Source organism: Setaria viridis, chromosome 3, assembly GCF_005286985.2.
Source record: "Setaria viridis chromosome 3, Setaria_viridis_v4.0, whole genome shotgun sequence".
Classification (NCBI taxonomy): domain Eukaryota; kingdom Viridiplantae; phylum Streptophyta; class Magnoliopsida; order Poales; family Poaceae; genus Setaria; species Setaria viridis.
This window is the reverse complement of record NC_048265.2, coordinates 20,583,429-20,601,352: the sequence shown is the minus strand read 5'-3', so window position 1 is coordinate 20,601,352 and position 17,924 is coordinate 20,583,429. Positions and strand designations below refer to the sequence as shown.

The 17,924-nt window shown below is 49.8% G+C and overlaps 1 protein-coding gene across 1 annotated transcript; it reads left to right on the top strand.

Annotated features, from left to right (window-relative positions):
- Positions 1–13,085: 13,085 nt before the first annotated feature.
- On the top strand, positions 13,086–17,434 carry LOC117848295 (probable serine/threonine-protein kinase PBL7). Its single transcript, XM_034729641.2, has 6 exons — positions 13,086–13,727; positions 13,872–14,116; positions 15,970–16,382; positions 16,465–16,597; positions 16,786–16,875; positions 17,008–17,434. The coding sequence occupies exons 1-6, from the start codon at positions 13,373–13,375 to the stop codon at positions 17,191–17,193; spliced, it is 1,422 nt and encodes a 473-aa protein (XP_034585532.1). The 5' UTR covers positions 13,086–13,372; the 3' UTR covers positions 17,194–17,434.
- The last annotated feature ends 490 nt before the right edge of the window (positions 17,435–17,924 follow it).

Sequence of the window (17,924 nt, the reverse complement as noted above, 5' to 3'; positions counted from 1 at the left end):
AGCTACACGTGGGATTAGATCAAGCGTGGCATGTTCATCCTAGATTTGGTAGGTTTTTGATGTTGTTGGTGATTAATGCATTTGGGTCGTTGAGATGAACTCCTACTTTCTCCTTACCCCCTTCACCCCTTCCTTCCGCAGACATCAAGCCTTCCCTTCGAACCCCTAGCCTCCCCCGTCCCTACCCAATTCCGTAAGTACCATCTATCGTGCTAGCCCATAGGCATCCTTCTGCACAATACGCATTAAGATAGCTACTCTATCCCAAATATTGCATTCAATTATTGCTTTCCTCAGGACCTCATCTGTTTCAAGTGTTTGCCCACCATGAATGTAAAATTCTCCTAGTCCTGTTACCTAAAACCTTTAAACCTCTTACTACTTAGTCCTTCATCATCTAAATTTAGAAGCTGCAATCATTCCTCATATGTAGAAAGTTCCATCCCCATTGTCAACATTCTCTAACCCGCAGCCTATCATTTGAGTTTACTACAGATATCTTTTCGCAGCTTTCAATTTTTTGCCTTTGGCAGCATCTTCATCAATCACACCTCCATCCATATTTCTCCAAAAAAGGTGATCATCTCCATCTTAAATATCATAGTCAATGTCTACAAAGTCAATCATCATCATTTCCACTTGTAGGTTCAACTTCTATTTCTTTGAGCTACACATCATCCATCATTAAGCTCGTTAGTAGTTTTGGTAAAGTGTATCTCCGGTCTTCAAACTTGTTTGGGACGTTACTTAAACTTGTTATATCACTTGAGCACTAAATATCAACAACTAACACATGATTACCTATAGAAATATGGCCATCTCTCTTACTCCACCCATCAGGAGTGACTTGGAGCTCTCTTCCCGACCATCGACAGAGAAAATAAGAAAGAAGTTAGCATATGGCATACATGTCGTGATGTATTTTTTTCATTGGTTGTTATTTGGAAAAAAAAATTATATGTATGACAAGTTGAAAAAAATTAAATGATATGGATTCCACATGGAGGCCAAGTAGGCATATTGAAGTTGAATACATACATTGAATCTTGAGTGAACCACTTAGTAAATTTAGGGACCTAGATCTGCAAATTGCTAGTTCGAGGAGCTAGGTGTCATCCACGAACAAGTTTGAAGTTTGAGGATCATCTGTGTAGTTTGTTCTTCTACAATAACAACCATCAATCGATTATATTTCCTAAAATAATTACCAACATCCACCACTATAAAAAATAACTATATAACTCCTCATCTAAAGCATCAAGTAATGACCTTATATAAATAATATATAGTAACTCCTAAATTTACATCAAAATTATCCACCTATAGTGTTTTTGAAAACAGACTAAAGTGATCCCATAAATATGCATCTAATTAACTACATTTGGCAATGTTAAAAGTATCCCAAAGTACACCTACATATACTTTTGTATTACCTAATTCTATGACATATCCCTTGTGGTTGTCATGGGCTTACCCAGATTCGTATCTTAGAATTAGCGGAGGTTCTCACATTTTTCTTGGAGTTATTTGATGAATTAATGACAACATTCTTCCAATGATAGGAGAGGTGCTGGTCGACAATGAGATGCTTATGGTGATTTTGTAAATCTCAAGATATCTTGATCTAGTCTCTTTATTGGTGCTCATAGGATAGGTTGTGCATGCACATGATTCATAGGGATTGTCGGATTTAGTGACCGACAGTCCACCAGGGGGTTATCCAGGTGGTAGATTTGTAGGCGGGGGAGATTGTGAGACTAAGAGCTCGAATGGTAACACAGGGGCGCAAGGTTTAGACAGGTTCGGACCTCCAGAGAGTAATGCCCTACGTCGTGTGTTCTGGTGGATTGTATTGCTGGTATGGGATGCGAAGAGTTAACGTGAGGTGGGATGAGTTGAGGTGCGTTACCCTCGGGGGGCGCTCCTGGCTGCCTTATATAGGCTGATGGCCTAGGATTACAATCGGATAGGATCTAATCCTAGTCGGTTGCTACATGGAAAGCAATCTGAGTCGGTTTACAACAAGTAGCCCGTGATATTCGGCAGAATTCGTTTGCCCGGCCTCCGGACTTGTGCTCCATGTATCTTCATGACTTGGCCCGCATGGCATGGTCGAGCGAGCCCACCTGTCAGGGCCAACTAGTATCCTGATCCATGGGGACCCGTGGGTACCCTTATGTAACAGCTGCCATTTCAGTCATTAAAAGTGACTTTGAAAAGTTGGAAGCAAGTCAAGAAGAAAAGAAAACGAAATTGGCCGAAAATCAAATTCGGATCAAATTTGACCGAAATTTGGATTTTGAATTTGAAATTCAGGAAAATTCGGCAAAAATGTGGAATACAAGTGTAAGAGTAACTAGAACTTAAGGATCAAGAAATTGGAGCCAAACTGGTCCAAAATATCTCAAAGGAATTGAAGAAAGAAAATGGAAAACTGAAGTTACTGTTCCTCGTCTGAAAACAGAAATTCAGAAAAACAGCCTCAGAGTCCATTTTAGAAATTGAATTCTGATAAATTTTTCAAATAAGTGAATTAGAACAACTACACCATATTAAAGTATGGACCTTGGACTACAAGATTTGGGTGTTGTTGATCAAGAATAGCAGAGGGAGCTATTTCAAATAAAGGCCTAAAGTCGGCATCTTATCACTTTAAACAGCATCACTGAAACAACTAAGTCTGAAATTGACAGTGGATGGCCGACTTTGGATTTGATTTCAGGGAGATGTAGATCAAGAGGTGTACATGTTCATGAGCAAAATGGAACCTTGGGATGTTATAGAACACATTTGGGAAGAAGTTGCACTGGAAAAGAAGGATTTGGATCACAAAATTCAATCACAAAGTAAGGCAAATATCACTGTTATGTTACTGACGAACTGAATGCCGATTTCAGTCAAGTTCAGGCAAACACGAGAAACAATTCAAAATTCAGCTATGTTTGATGCTTATCTCGGGTCAGAGCCAAAATAAAAAGTGAAGGGTTCAAGTTTATCTCCAACTTTGTTTAAGCAACTTGGGGACCGTCGGATTTGGAATCGACCGTGGTAGAGCTCTGAAGTTTCGGGCGTTAAAAGAAAAGGGGGGAGGCGATGACAGAGCAGGCAGGACGTGTCGCCGCCGCCGTCGTCGGTCGCTCACCAGCGCAACGGCTAGGCCACCTCCTCACCACGCAAGCCTATGGGTAGACCACGGTGGCAACCATGCGTGCGGTAAGTCGTTTGTATAATTACCGCTCCCGCGCCGCCGTTTCACCGCCGTCTTTTTCTTACCGCCGCCGCCTTCTCTGTCAAACACCGTCGCCGAGTAAAATTCCACCGCCACACCGCACCTCCCGTCGATTCCCTCCGTCAACACCTCCGCCCACATCCCACCAGCAACCCTAGCAGCTTGTTGCCTAGCTTCTTCGTCGGCACGCCTTGAACCGCCGCCGCTTCTGTCCGCCGTCGCCGCGCCTCCCGCTCACGGTGAGCACCACCTTGCGCCGGTTCTCTTCTTTCTTGAGTAGTCGTAGGCAAGTCCCTAGGATGCCAGGATGGTGTAAGAGTAGTTGTTCGAGTAGTTTGTGCCGTCGTCGTGAGTAGTCGCGACCGGCCGAAGGTGTCGCCGCCCGCCGCCGTGGAGGGAATGGCTCTGGCCATCTCCCGAGGAGCTGTTGCCGCGCACGAGTGCATGAAGGTGTAGAGGTGCTGTCCTGACCTAGCTTCGCCGCCGGTGGGGCGCCGGCCGGCGAGTCGCGCCGCCCCCTGTCGCGCGCGCGTTTTGGCGGGAGGAAGAAGAAGGCGCTGGAGCCTTGGGCCCGCGCATCAGTGAGGAAGAGAGGGAGAAAGTGGTCGGTCGGCGGGGCGCGGAGGCCAGTGGGCCGCGGCCTTGAAGCCCAGGAGCGCGCGCGCAGTTAACCGAAGAAAGAAAAAGGGCCGGAGGCCCAGTGGGAAGCAGGCCGCGCTCGCAAAAGAAAGAGAAAAAGAAAAAGAGGGCCGTGGGCCGGTGTCGGACCGGAGAAAGGGAAAGAAAAAGAAAGCGGCCCAAAGGGCCCGTTAGGAAGAGAAAGAGGCCGGCGGGTACGTGGAACAGGGAAGAGTGGGTCCGCGCCGTGGGGCCCAGCGCGCGTGCGAGAGGGTAGGTTGGAGCCGCGTAAGAAAAGTTTTTCCGGGTGTTTTTCGGGAAAATTAGATTTCCTTTGTAGAATAATTAGTTTAAATCCGAATTTCACCATTTAAATCACAAAAATTTCTAGGAGTGTCCAAAATTAGTGAAACCAATTTTGTTAGGCTTGTTTTATTTTCCTTTATGCATTAAAATTTTTACACCCTAGAAAAATAATAAAAATTTGGGTATTTATTTAATGCCTTCCTTTTAAGGTAATTAAATAAATACTTAATATTTATAAAATGTATAAAATACGGAATAACATTTTCTTAATCACAAATTATTCTTAACTCATAGGAAATTAGGTTTTCAAGTTAGAAGTTAATTATAACTTTTTCTAAAAATAAAAGAAAAAGCCTTAAGTAGGGTTAAGTAAGAAAATAAAATTGAAGGCTAATCTTCTTGGGTTTTTGTGTGTTGACTTGCAACTTTATCATGATAAATTGTATAGTCCTTGTTGGCTTGCAACTTTATCATGAAGGAAAGTTATATAGTCTGTTATTCAAAATTTTGCATTCCTAACCCCTGCATGTATTGTGCTATAGATCCTGAAGCACCAGAAGGAGATTATTTGGAATTTTCAGAAGGATCTTCGGAGTTCGAAGAAGTCTTTGAATTAGTCCCCTGTGAAGCCAACCCGTCAGAGAATACTAACCTTTTAAGCGAACAAGGCAAGCCTCGGTGCATTTATACCTATCTATTTTGGAGTCATTATCGCATGTGTCCAATTATTGGTTATTTGCTATATGTATGCACTAAGTCTAGGAGTTGCTTGAAACCTATTCTTGTGTATGATCATGCCTTGTTTTAAGGACATCTTTGCCACTTGTTCAAACCTTAGAAGATACCCAAGTCTAGAATTGCTTACTTGCTTACATACTTGGTTTACCAACCTTAAGGAAAACTTTTGAGTCATACATGCTTTTTATGAGGAGATGATTTGGAAATAGAGAAGCGGACAGAAGCTAGAGATGTAGTTCTGTCTGCTAGATTAATTTGGTTAAGGCCCGATTCGTTGTCTTAACCTTTGATCAAGTGATAAGCATCTGATCACTTACTGGGTATGGGACCAGTAAAGCCCGGTAGGTTAGTAAACTCTATGATCGGGAATACTTCGTACCCGCGCTTGACGTGCTGGAGATTGGCGGGGGTGTAGCCTGAAACTCACATGGTGATCGGGCCAGACGTGGGGTCCCATGTGGGGGTGCATCCCTGGGTCCGGGTAGTCTTATTCCCAATCATTGATTTTGCTAATCAAAAGGTTGTTATGTACGACCTGGACAGTCGTATAAAGCTGGTGATCAGGGTACTCTCCTGCAGGATGTAAATGGATCCGGATCGCCGCAATTCTCGGTTATGAATGCACTTGATCATTGTTGAGCATTGTAGTTTAAATTCATGATATATATATCTTTGTGCTAATATTTGATGTATGACTTAACATCTACTGTTGCTTTTACCTTCTGCTCATCATTTAGAATGGTTAGGTAATAACTTAACCCAAATAAAAGATAAAACTAAGGCATCACTTGTAGTAAGCTTTTCGGCAAAAGTTGTATTAGCCAAGTACACCAAAAAGGCTAGCATACACTTTCCAAGAAAGCTATTATATTGGTTAGTCGGGTAAGACTTGCTGAGTACCCCGTACTTAGGGTTATCCCTTGTGGTTATCTTTCAGAAGCTCCGCAGGAGTCTACAGAGGAGGAAGCCCCGAAGCCCTAGGGTATTGTTATGAGTCTCACAATACCCTTAAGAAGAAGTTTTTAAACGCTCATCTCCTCCTGAACTGTTTATGTTTAATTCTTAGAACTCTGTCTAACACTGCACTGCTAAGTTTGCTTCAATCTATGTTCTGTAAATAACTCGTACCTTCTATATGTATGTAAAAATGTAATATTTGTTGATATTATCCCATCGCGGATATTATCCTGATGTATGGCTATGAAACACAACGTGGATCTTTCGAGGAGTCCTAGGAACACTCGACGGACGACCGGATTTATACCGTTTTAAATGCGTTTCGAATAATTGCTGCGTCGGTAGCAATTAGGCGCATTTAAACCAGTTTAAGTTGGACGGTTCCGCCACACCTTATCCCTCAAGCCCCCGAGCAATGTGGAGTCGAACTATAGCCTGACAGATGCGCAATGAAGCTTGTAATGTACTCGACTGAAGTGGCGGTGTCGTCATAGTGATGGAGAGGCTGCAACTCAAAAAAGAAAGAAAAATTGAAGCTTTCACAGGCGTATGGCCAAAGGCGCATTGCTATGCGACTGCCGAGCTCCAGGATGTCTGGCATCATGTAGATCGAAGGGAAGCACATGGAGGGCATCGCAAGTCGACTCCATATGGAGTAGCCCCCGAGCATTGAAGCAATTAAAGTAATTGGTCCAATGACAAGAATCTGATGTATTGTTTCTGTCGTAAAAGTGATCCACTATAGCGTCCAACCCTCAAGCGCGAGGACTGGCGAAGCCAAGGAGGCACGCTAACTTGGAATAGGCGCTCAGCCCCCAAGCTTGGGAGCCAAACGAGCCGCAGAAGCACTCCAAGTCGCCTCCCGCTCCTAGCCCCCGAACCTGGGAGGTCGGCTAGGTGGCAGGAAGCACGCCAAGTAGTTTCTGAGCTGTAAAAGTAGAATGCAAATATTATGTAAGCATATTGTAGAACATTTAATAATTAAATAGCTCGAAGTTTTATTCGGCGTATAAATAAATCCTTGCGCGTCCTGCTCTTGTGGGCCATGTAATTTCCTTAGGTAGTTAGCCTGTTATGTTTAAGCACCAGCCTTGCTTAGCTAGTAGTTTGTTGAGAGCGGATCTCGAGTTTGTAGACAGGGCATCACAAAATGAGTCGAGGTTTCACGAATTAAAGCGTGTGCTACCCATGTACTTTAGCAACCGTTAAAAGAGACGGACAAGCTGCAAAGCAATCAGAACTGTGCGGAAAAAAAAGAGCGTGCGCTGGGCACTCATAGGGCGCAACCCCCAACTGCTCGTGTAGTGGATGGACCAAGCTGTATAAGCAGTCGGAGGTGTGACCAAGGTGGTCGGCAAAAGTCACGGAGACATAGAAAAATTGAGTCATGTGGAGATATACGGAAGCCATAAAATATTTAAATGAATATATGACTTAGCTTGGTTTGTGGCCGAGTCAAAGAATGCGCCAAGTCAGTACTGTGAAGTGCGCCAAGAATGTCATGGCACTTCTGACGACACACTTCCCCCGGCTGGCCGTGGAGCGCGTCAGAACGGGCGTTGCCGAGACTTTGATGCTGGTAATCTCCCGGAGCTGGCCGAGCAATATCAACATGCCGTGGAGGACGTAGTTAAGGAACTGGACATGTAACGAAAAAACTGTAAAATGTATCAATCTGTGTCGTGGGGTAAGAAAATTTGTTGATTAACTCATGTAAAGGCAAAACTTCTTCCCTCCCTTGGTATGTTTGACAGGACACCGTGTGGCCTAGGCCTGTAGCTGCTAAGCATCTAGCCTTTCCTGGCTAGCACTCTACTGAGAGCGAATCTCGAGCTTGTAGAGGGGGCGAACGTAAGGTTGTCTAGGTTTCACATGCTAGGACGCCGTCCACATGAGTTAGTCGCACAACCTTAAGAGGGGTAGGAGAAAAGTTGGGACCTAGAGGTCGGCACGTAGCGAGGGAAGCCCTCGAGCGTAAAGGCGAGGTTATGGTATGTCGAACAGGTCAGACAACCCCTGAGCGTGATTAAGAGCTCGGATAAGAAAGCGAAAAGGTAGTAGGTACGCAAAGAACCTTTGAGGTTTTATTTATTCAATATAAAAATGTAAAGAGAGTACATATCTTTTAGGTTGTAAGGGTAGAAGCGCCGAAGGTGTTGGATATTCGCCACAGTCCGAAAATTGGGTGGGTTCAGGTGGGTCATCAGATTAGATCTGGAAAGACTGCACGAGTTTTTCGAAAAACACGGTAGCCGAGGTCTTGATGCCAAAAGGGGCACGGGAAGAGCCCTGCGCCAACCTTTCGAGGCGAAGTGCCATCTCGGAGAGGTTGATGCAGTCAGCAATGGTGTTGCTAATGCGATCTAGCCCTGCAATTAGATCGGAGAGTGTAGGTGGGCGGGTTGCCGCGATGATACGTTAGATCCTCTCTGAGCGAGAGATCGCTGACCTGCAGGGCAAGCGACATGATGATCCTCGGGTGAAGGTCTTGCTCCGTCGATGCAAGTCCGACGGATGCCAAGCTGGCGGTGGACACCGAGTCGGCGATGTAGGCGGTGGAGTCGAAGTCCACCGGCATGCTCCCAAAGCGAAGTTGGATCGGATTGGCGAGAAAGTCCTTCATGCTCTCGGGGAAAATGACGCCGGGGCGGGATGCCATCGAGCTCGCTGGGGAGGATCTCACGATCACCCCTACCTGGCGTGCCAACCGTCGGATTTAGTGATTGATAGTCCACCAGGGGGTTACCCAGGTGGTAGATTTGTAGGCGGGGGAGATCATGAGATCAAGAGCTCGAATGGTAACACAGGGGTGCAAGGTTTAGACAGGTTTGGGCCTCCAGAGAGTAATGTCCTATGTCCTGTGTTTTGGTGGATTGTATTGCTGGCATGGGATGCGAAGAGTCAACGTGAGGTGGGATGAGTTGAGGTGCGTTACCCTCGGGGGACGCCCCTGGCTGCCTTATATAGGCTGATGACCTAGGATTACAATCGGATAGGATCTAATCCTAGTCAGTTGTTACATGGAAAACAATCTGAGTCGGTTTACCACAAGTATCTCGTGATATCCGGGCATAATCCGTTCGTCCGGCCTTCAGACTTGTGCTTCATATATCTTCATGCATTGACCCGCACGGCGTGGTCGGGCGGGCCCACCTATCAGGAACCAGTATCCTGATCGGTGGGGACCCGTGGGTATGCTTATCCCTCAGGGATAAAGTGCACCCACGTGTGAGCGCATATGTATATAACGGGTTTCGCTAAAAACATTTCTTCCATTGTTAATAGGAGAAAACTAACTCGAATATACGTGCATAATCAGTATTATCATGCATACCACATGTATATATGCATCTAGGTAAGATTTCAATTGAATAATGCATGCAAATCACGCATACATATAGGTATGATGCAAAAGGAAAAACTATGAAAGGGTAAGAAAAAAACAAACTAATCCATAGTATATCGTAACCAGATAAAAGTAAAGTATTATGTTAGAATATGAGAAAATTAAAGGAGACAGCAGTGATAGGCAATTTTAATTAGCTGTAGGCCACAAAATTATCCATGAACGTCACCTAACATGTATGCGCATATCTTAAAATTTACTACAAGGATGCACATCTCTTATAATTTATTAGCTGGCAAGACTACACGGTGATGAATAAGCTTAAACCAACTTAGAAAGAGGTTTCGTCATGATTGATATGTAATTATTTCATGCCATTCGCTAGTTTTAGGCCGTTTTAAATATAGAATTCTCGAACAAGAGAAATAGGTAAGGCTCATGATTGAAGCTTAAACCCTCGAATATTGTGGAAGTGGAAACACATAAATTACCCACATTACCTATCTCATAGTCACATGTCACTAGCAAGAGAGGCGGATCGAGCATATTCAGCTAGTTAGTTACTTATGACGGATCGCTCATATTTTTCTAAGGTTTATTTCAAGAATTAATGGCTATTCTTTCAGCGCTATGTGCAAGCTCGTCGACAGATAGGTACTTGCGGTACTTTTCAATCTTAAGATTTTCCAACCCAACTTCTTGGAAGTGCTTGTAGGAGAACGTTCCAAGATTGAGTGTATGCGCGTATATAAGGCTAGTTTTAATGGGAGTTTCATGAGCATTAAATTTGTTGCACATCAATAAAATTGCTGACTTGGCAAAATCATTATGAGAGGGAGTTTCATCAGAAGAGAGATGATTTTCATCCCCATGACACTCAACTGGCATAATTATCAAGTTCTTAGTCTTAGTAACCGTGTAATGAAATTGTCCACTGAGACTGGCTACATCTGTAGTGTGTTTTAAAAAAAGGGAGTGAAAGAAAAGAGAGTATCTATAAATTGAAAACTCCTAAAGTAGTCGGAAGAATGAGATGTGATCCCATGCTAGAACTCCTCTGTAATTTACATGAAACTTTCTTATACTCTAAAATCCTATGATGTCATCCTATAATCTAAACAACATGCATAGGGATTTTTCCTTTTCTTTTGAATTTACCTACCTTTTTATTTAAAATTTCTTTACTCAAAAATGAGTCGTTAGCCAAGGAACCGTGTTTGGCAAATGGCATTCGCTCGTTTCCTTGCTAGGCACTGATTCAGCTCACATATCAAAGAACCGTGTTTGGCAGGACAGCAGTTTTCCTCGCTTTGCCCAGCAAGCGAGCAAGGAACCCGTGCGGCCAATCCTCGTTGACACAGCGCCTCAACGAGCCAACGTGAGCGACTTCCACGAGCTCTACTCCACATCCAGGAAGAAACCAAAATTAAGGTCCTGTTTGGCATGGCTCCAGCTCTGGGTGGAGCTGCTCTACTCCAAAACTCCTGGTAGAGTCAGCTCCACTCCAAAACTCCAGAAATAAAATGGGGTGTTTGGCTAGATGGGTACTCTCAGCTCCAAAAAAATCAATTTCAGTGTTAATTGCCATTGTTGCCCCCAATTCAGGCCCCACTTGTCATCCTCTCCCCCTCCTTTCTTCCTCCTTTCTTTTTCCTCTCTCTGTCGTTGCCCACTGGTCACCCGAAGGAAGAGGAGGGGAAGGCACCAACAGGTGGGTGGTGCTGCCGGCGGCGGGAGGTGCGGCCGGCGGCGGGGCTCGGGCGGGCGGCGGTGTGGGCGGCCGGCGGCGGGGCTTGGGCAGGCGGCGGTGGGGGCGAGCGGCGGTGTGGGCGGCCGGCGGCGGGAGCGACGGGCAGCGCTAGCGCGGTGGAGTACCGGTGGAGACGAGCACGTGGAGTCTCGGAGGAAAATAGAACGAACCGTTTTTTCTATGTAACCAGTGGCATTGGTGGGTAATTATCCACCAACTCCACGAGGAGGTTCAAAAGAGTGGTTTCTGGAGTAGCAAAAGAGGTGCTCCAAAACTCCACTTCCATTTGCACTACAGCTCCATGGAGTTGGCAACTCCATGGAGTTTTGGAGTTGGGGTGTTTGGTTGAATTTTTTGATGGAGTTGCTAGAGTTTAGGAGTGGAGTTGTGCCAAACAGGACCTAAAACTCAAAAAGTATGTTTTGAGCTCCATGGCCGTTCTTCTTCTTCTTTTTTTTAAAAAAAAAAGAAAAGCTCCATGGCCGTTTTGTCGTGTGACTGTAGTAGGATTTTGCACTACGCTACCTCTACCTGTTGTATCTGCTTGCCTCTCTCGGTTCTTCTTTTTTTTTAAAAAAAAAGAAAAGCTCCATGGCCGTTTTGTCGTGTGACTGTAGTAGGATTTTGCACTACGCTACCTCTACCTGTTGTATCTGCTTGCCTCTCTCGGCTGTCGGACCTTGAGGAGATGGCTGAATCCCATCGAAATGATATGCTCCATCTCTTGTGGACAGAGGATGGAGAGGCAAGAGAGCAAATCGATCGGCGAGGAAACCAGAGAAGGAGCCTATCCTTTGCTGGGTCATCTCTCCTTGCTCAGCGAGGCGAGGAACCAAATCATGAGCATGAGTAGCGTAGTACCAGTTGATTTTTTTTTAAAAAAGCATAGTAGTGTGAGATAATCAGATAAACAATACCACTAACCACACACGCGTAGGGTCCTGGTGGTATATGCTGGGCACTAGAATTTTCAGAAGTTTGAGAGGCTGGGACAGTGCGAGATTGCGAGGTCTGTGTGTAATAATGTGTGCACGTACTTGTTGCTCGCAGGTACTCCGAGTCTCCGATTAACTGTGAAGCACCATTTATTTCTCTGTAACCCTCACACAGATCTACCAAACACGATAGCAAAGCAGAGCTCAAAAAGGTGTTTTCTTGCACGAAATACGCATGCACGCCTTTAATTTACTTGCGAAACATTTCCCGTACAACGCTCGGAGCGCCACTGCGTTACACCCACCAAAGATGTGTCCTTCCAACCACGGCGCCCGGCTAGATATTCAGACATTTCTGTTTCAATGCAGGATGATGCGTCTAAACAGATCCGGTGCAAAATTCACTCAAATCCCAAGAACAGCCTGCCTCGAGTTTCGCGCCGATGGAATGCAGCGACCAGTTCAGTTCTGGTATCCCCCCGTGCGCTGTGTACTCGCCGCGAACCTGTACAAAATTCCCACCTGGCTACAAGAATCTGCAGGGAATACCAGGACGCTCTCTACTTTACCACCCTCCTGCTGGACCAGCGTGTTTTCTTCTTCCCTCCAAGAGTGCAAGTCCGCAAGGCCACGGCGCGCGCTCGCGAGCGCAAGCGGACGAAGCCCACGAGTCACGAGACGGTGACGGGGGCCGCATGTGATCTCGGCCGTTTTGGCGCCTTGCCCCCGCCCGGATTTGAGATTTTCCCACCCGGTTGACTTGTCTCGCGGTAGCTCGCCGTGCCGCGGAGGCTGGCTGCATTATATGCTAGTGCAAAAGCCATCGCGCGCCGTACACATGGTCGCATCTACCGTCAGAGGACGAACCCACTTACCCACCTAGTTTTACCTGCGAGTTTTGGCATCGGGCATCATCAGTTCGAGTGTCTCGCTGCGTGGTCCATTTCGTTCCATGACAACGGAAGAAACCGTCCGAGAGCGCGATCGTTGCCATCAGACAGCGTAGCCACGGCGTTAAAACCGAACTGAGACCTACGGAGAATCTAGACCAAGTTCTACACTTCTACCGGCCTGTCACATGGACGCCACGGTGACTGGTGAATGCCGAGCGCCGACCGATGCCAGTGCTGCCGCCCCCCAGTTCGTTGGAAGACGCGGGGTGTAGCCGCCGGGTACAAGTAGCAGCTGGTGCTGTTCCATTAGTACATTCCTCTGCGTGCACTGCAGGGTCTGCAGCAGCGCAGGGAATACCTGCTCAGGTCTGAGTAAAACCAAACAACAGCTACTGTCCAGTAGATTCGGAGAGTTTCTACTCTACGCTAATGGCCAATTCTCTTCTCTCACTGCAGCCACCCCCTTGTAGCTAGCGATCGAGAGTATATGTATATCTGTACGCTCGTTGCCTTTCCTTATCTCCCTGTGCACGCGCGCTGTCTCCACGAACCTGTCCCGGCTACGTACCCGGCCGGGCCGTCCTGGAGGGCCGCCGGGATATGATGGCGGACGATGCGTTCTCCCCGCCTTCTCCACCGCCGGCGCCGTCACCTCTCGCCGCGGAGGACCTCGCGGACGCGCGCCTCGCGCCGTGGCAGCCCTCCCCGTGGCCGGCGCCCCGCCGGAACGACGGTGGAGGCGGGCGGGTGAACCCCCTGTTCACCATACTTCCCGTCTCGGCGCTGGCGATAGGCCTCGTGCTGCTTGTCGCCGTGGCCGTCATCCTGGTGGTGACCCGCCGCGCGAGGCCGCGGAAGGTGGACGCCGGCGGCAGCTGCAACGGCGACGACAAGCCCGGCGCGCCCACGTCCAGCTGCGGCAGCCATAACGCCAGGTGCGGCTACGCCGCCGCCGGTAAGTAGCTGAAAACCCCGATGCGAGCGAGCGAGCGAGCGAGTCATGCGTGTAATCAGCATGTCCCTTGCATTATCTTGGTGCTGAATTCTGATGGCTCGTCTCTTTCATTTCGGTCCTCTGCCGCGGCGGCGGTGTGCGCAGGCGTCGGGTGCATATACGCCGGGCGGCTGGGCTTCTCGGCGGCGGCGCCGCGGAGCCGGGGCGCGCAGGTGTTCACGTACCGGGAGCTGGAGCGCGCGACGGACGGGTTCAGCGAGGCCAACGTGGTGGGGCGGGGCGCGTCCGGCGCGGTCTTCCGCGGCCGGCTCGCCGACGGCACCCCTGCCGCCATCAAGCGCCTGCGGCTCGACCATCGGCGCCAGGGCGAGCGCGAGTTCCGCATCGAGGTAACCCAAGCAACCCCACCGCACCACACACCCCCGCCCCGCCCCAGCTAGCGCGCGCGCACGCACGCCGCACACACACGTCGCCGTCGGCTCACGCCACCGTCCATGTGCACGTACGTGTACGTCCACCTCCGTCGCCCTCCGCGTCGCGCACGGCGCACCAACCTTATTACCCGTTGCCGCCGCGAGCAGAGCAGAGCAGCGCAGCGGGTACGGGTAGTTCGAGCCCCAGCGGTTGGTGCCGCCTGGGATCAGCCGTTGGGGCGGGCGGTGTGGCGTGGCGTGGCGTGGCGCCGGGACGTAACCTGGAAGGAAGGCAATTAACTGCGCCCGCCTGCCCGCTCGCTCGCTTCGGTGCGTCAGTGGTGGAAAGGCCAGAGCGTTCGTGCGTGAGCGTGACCGCGAGTGCGAGCCGCCTCCGGTGACAGACTGTTTCATCTCGTCTCTAGCCGGGCGCATGACCGAAGCCGATGGGGTCGGGCTCGTCCGTTGCGCGCGGATGCCTTGGCGGACGCGCGACCAGCTTGCCGAGGCACGGGAAAAAGCTTGCTCGCTTCCGAGGAGAGCTTGCGTTTCGCGGTGGGTGAGGCCCTGGCCCTGGCTCCGGTTGGTCGCGGCCGTTCGGCGGGCGGGAGGCGCGTGAGCCACGCCGATCCCGATCCTGTCGGGTACGGTGCCGCTGCTTGCCTGCACCAGCACGCCGTTCCGGGGCGCAGCACTGAAGCGCCCTGCGGCCGGCAGGGCGTGCGTACGGCGACCGGTTCCGTGGTCTTCTGGTTGGGCGCGTCACGCGCGGCGTGTGCGCTAACGAATAGTGTTCGTTGCGTCCCGGCTCGGCCATTAGGCTTTCACGATGTGTGGGCACGGGACCAATGTCACGAGCGTAATCTAGGTTTGGGTCTAGGACCTTTGGAAGCTTACGCTGGGCAATCATTGGGTGCCATGGGCCAAACTACCTTTGGCCTTGCATTTCATATTCCTAATGAGCCATCAAACGCTATCACGTTCGCTGTTTAGGGCCATGTACTAGGAGCCGCGGATGGCAGCTTGATTTACTGTGCTGTTGTTTGCTTGCGTTTCCGGTGGCGTAAGCTTGTCTCAAGACTTTCCGAGTAGTAGACTCGTTCAGAGATGGGCGCGACGTTGCAAACAGCTGCAGATCGTCAACAGAGACGTTTGTGTACCCTGCGTGGGACTGGGATCTGCCGGCAACGCATTCGCACCAGGGTGGCCGTGGACCGCTGCTGGCCCTGCTCGTTCGGCCCGGTCATTTTGACCCAAACATCTCGCAGAGTAGGAGTAGCCGAGTAGGATCCACCAACACTAGCCGTGTCCGAGAGCCCGACACCTGCACGGCTGCACTGCACACATCGATCTGTCCGTTTGGTTGCCTGACATGGTCCAGTTTCTCGATCACACGTTCACCAGTGCCAGCAATAAAGCCCGGCGGCCACAGATCATGGCAGATGCACGCAAAGCCAATACGTTGTGTGCTAATGCATGCCATGGAAGCACAGTGGGTTCATCCAGCCATTAAGGATATCTCAGGTACCGTACCAGTTGACACCGGCACGGCCGCATGGCTCACCTGCTTTGAGAGCTGAGATGAGGTCGAGCCGGTGATCGAGTTGGATCGGGGACGAAATTAACCCGTGCATGTGCTGTGTGGGTCTGTCGACGCGCGATGCTGGCTGCATTGCTTTTGCTTAGCTTTCACATTTCCTGGAACCCAGATGGAGCACAGTACAGTCCTTGTGTACCCTGCAAACCGAACTTGACTTGGCGATCTCATTGTTGGTTGCAGCAGTAATACCAATAACTGAAAAGAAACTAACTGCAAAAATGCAATGCAGGTGGACCTGCTGAGCCGGATGGAGTCGCCGTACCTGGTGGGGCTGCTGGGCTACTGCGCCGACCAGAGCCACCGGCTGCTGGTGTTCGAGTTCATGCCCAACGGCAGCCTCCGGAGCCACCTCCACCCGCCGCCCCGGCCGGCCACGGCGGCCGGAGGCCTCCCGCCGCGGCAGCCGCTGGACTGGCAGACGCGGCTGGGCATCGCGCTGGACTGCGCGCGCGCGCTCGAGTTCCTGCACGAGCACAGCACCCCCGCCGTGATCCACCGCGACTTCAACTGCAGCAACGTCCTGCTCGACCACAACTACCGCGCCCGCGTCTCCGACTTCGGCATGGCCAAGGTCGGCTCCAACAAGGCCGACGGCCAGGTCGTCACCCGCGTGATCGGCACCACCGGCTACCTCGCCCCAGAGTACGCGTGCCCCCCCTGCTTGCTTTTCGCTCTATAGGTCACTAGTTTTGTCATCGATGGATTGATCGCGGATTGCTTGCAGGTACGCATCGACGGGAAAGCTGACGACCAAGTCGGACGTGTACAGCTACGGGGTCGTGCTCCTGGAGCTGCTCACCGGCCGGGTGCCGGTCGACACGCAGCGGCCGCCCGGCCAGCACGTCCTGGTCTCATGGGTCAGTGCGTCACCACCACTGCTTACTGTCTGATCGTTCAGTTCAGCAATCATGCACGAAATGATGATTTAGGATGACGGATGGGAGGACGCTCTGAATCAATATAACAACCTACCACTGTACTGCACGTACACTAGGCTGTGTGTTTCATGTTTGACTGAACGAGTGTTTTCTTCCCGTCTCGACAGGCCCTTCCACGACTCACGGATCGCCAGAAGCTCGCGCAGATGGTGGACCCTGCCCTGAAAGGCCAGTTTGCCCTCAAGGATCTGATCCAGGTCCCGTTTCTGCTCTGCTTAGCCTGTTATTCTCCTCCATAGTCAATCTATTCTAACGATTTACCAAAGCCGCGCGCTCTCCAAATCCACTGATACAAATGCAAATGGGCAACAAAAATGGATACGATGCAGGTCGCCGCCATCGCCGCGATGTGCATCCAGACGAAGGCGGAGTACCGGCCGCTGATGACGGACGTGGTGCAGTCGCTGATCCCCATCGCCAAGCCGTCCATGTCCTGCTCCTCCACGCCACTCAGACCGGCCCTGGAGCACGTCATCTTCATGAGCTCCTCTCAGTGCGCCAACAAGACCTCATAGTCTTGGCCGTGGCTGGTACAATGGTATCCAAGACTGGGGCTGGCCATCCACAAAGCGCGTTACAGGGTTTCCTTAATGTATAGAGCTCCCCTCTTCTCCTGGGCTTGCAAAGGCATGATCGCAAGTAGTGCATCGTGATTATATTGGCGAAAGCGTACGGTGTGCTCTACCATTTTTTTTTGGATGAACTACTTTAAAGATATAAGATGAAAATAGAAATAATCTCTCTTTCTTCTGCTCATGAGCTCTCTGGGCTCTTGAACATTTGTGCAACAAGAAGAGATGGGATGGCTGAAAAGGCTCAGAAGCCCACAGATAATCAATTTATCCATGTGACAGAAAGAGATCTTCCATCGCCAAACCAACACACACTACACTACCAAGCAAAAAAACAAGCATTGGGAACGGGCCTCTAGCGAAGAGGAGGATTGGGCCGCGGTGCAAATGAGGTAGGGGCGGGCCGAATACTTGACGCCCGGGAGGGAGGGAATGGGCTGCCGAGTGAACACCGGCTGCGGATACATTCTTTCCCCTCCTACTTGAGCCCAACAAACATCTGTGCACTGTGAGTGAGACAGCCGTTGAGAACAGGAACGCATCGAGCCGCCGACAACTGCACAACAGCGAGCACCAGATCCTCTCTCGGAACTTCGGAAGGGGCAACAGCACGGTGAGTAGGTGACATCACTGCTGATCCAACCCCGGTTGATTTGCTGCGGTAATTCCTCCGC

Bases quoted from the DNA above. Each gene is read 5' to 3' on its own strand.
- LOC117848295 (XM_034729641.2), top strand. From the start codon at position 13,373: ATGATGGCGGACGATGCGTTCTCCCCGCCTTCTCCACCGCCGGCGCCG. The intron at 14,117-15,969 runs GTAACCCAAGCA...AATGCAATGCAG, and splicing joins AGCGCGAGTTCCGCATCGAG to GTGGACCTGCTGAGCCGGAT. The intron at 16,876-17,007 runs GTCCCGTTTCTG...GATACGATGCAG, and splicing joins CCCTCAAGGATCTGATCCAG to GTCGCCGCCATCGCCGCGAT.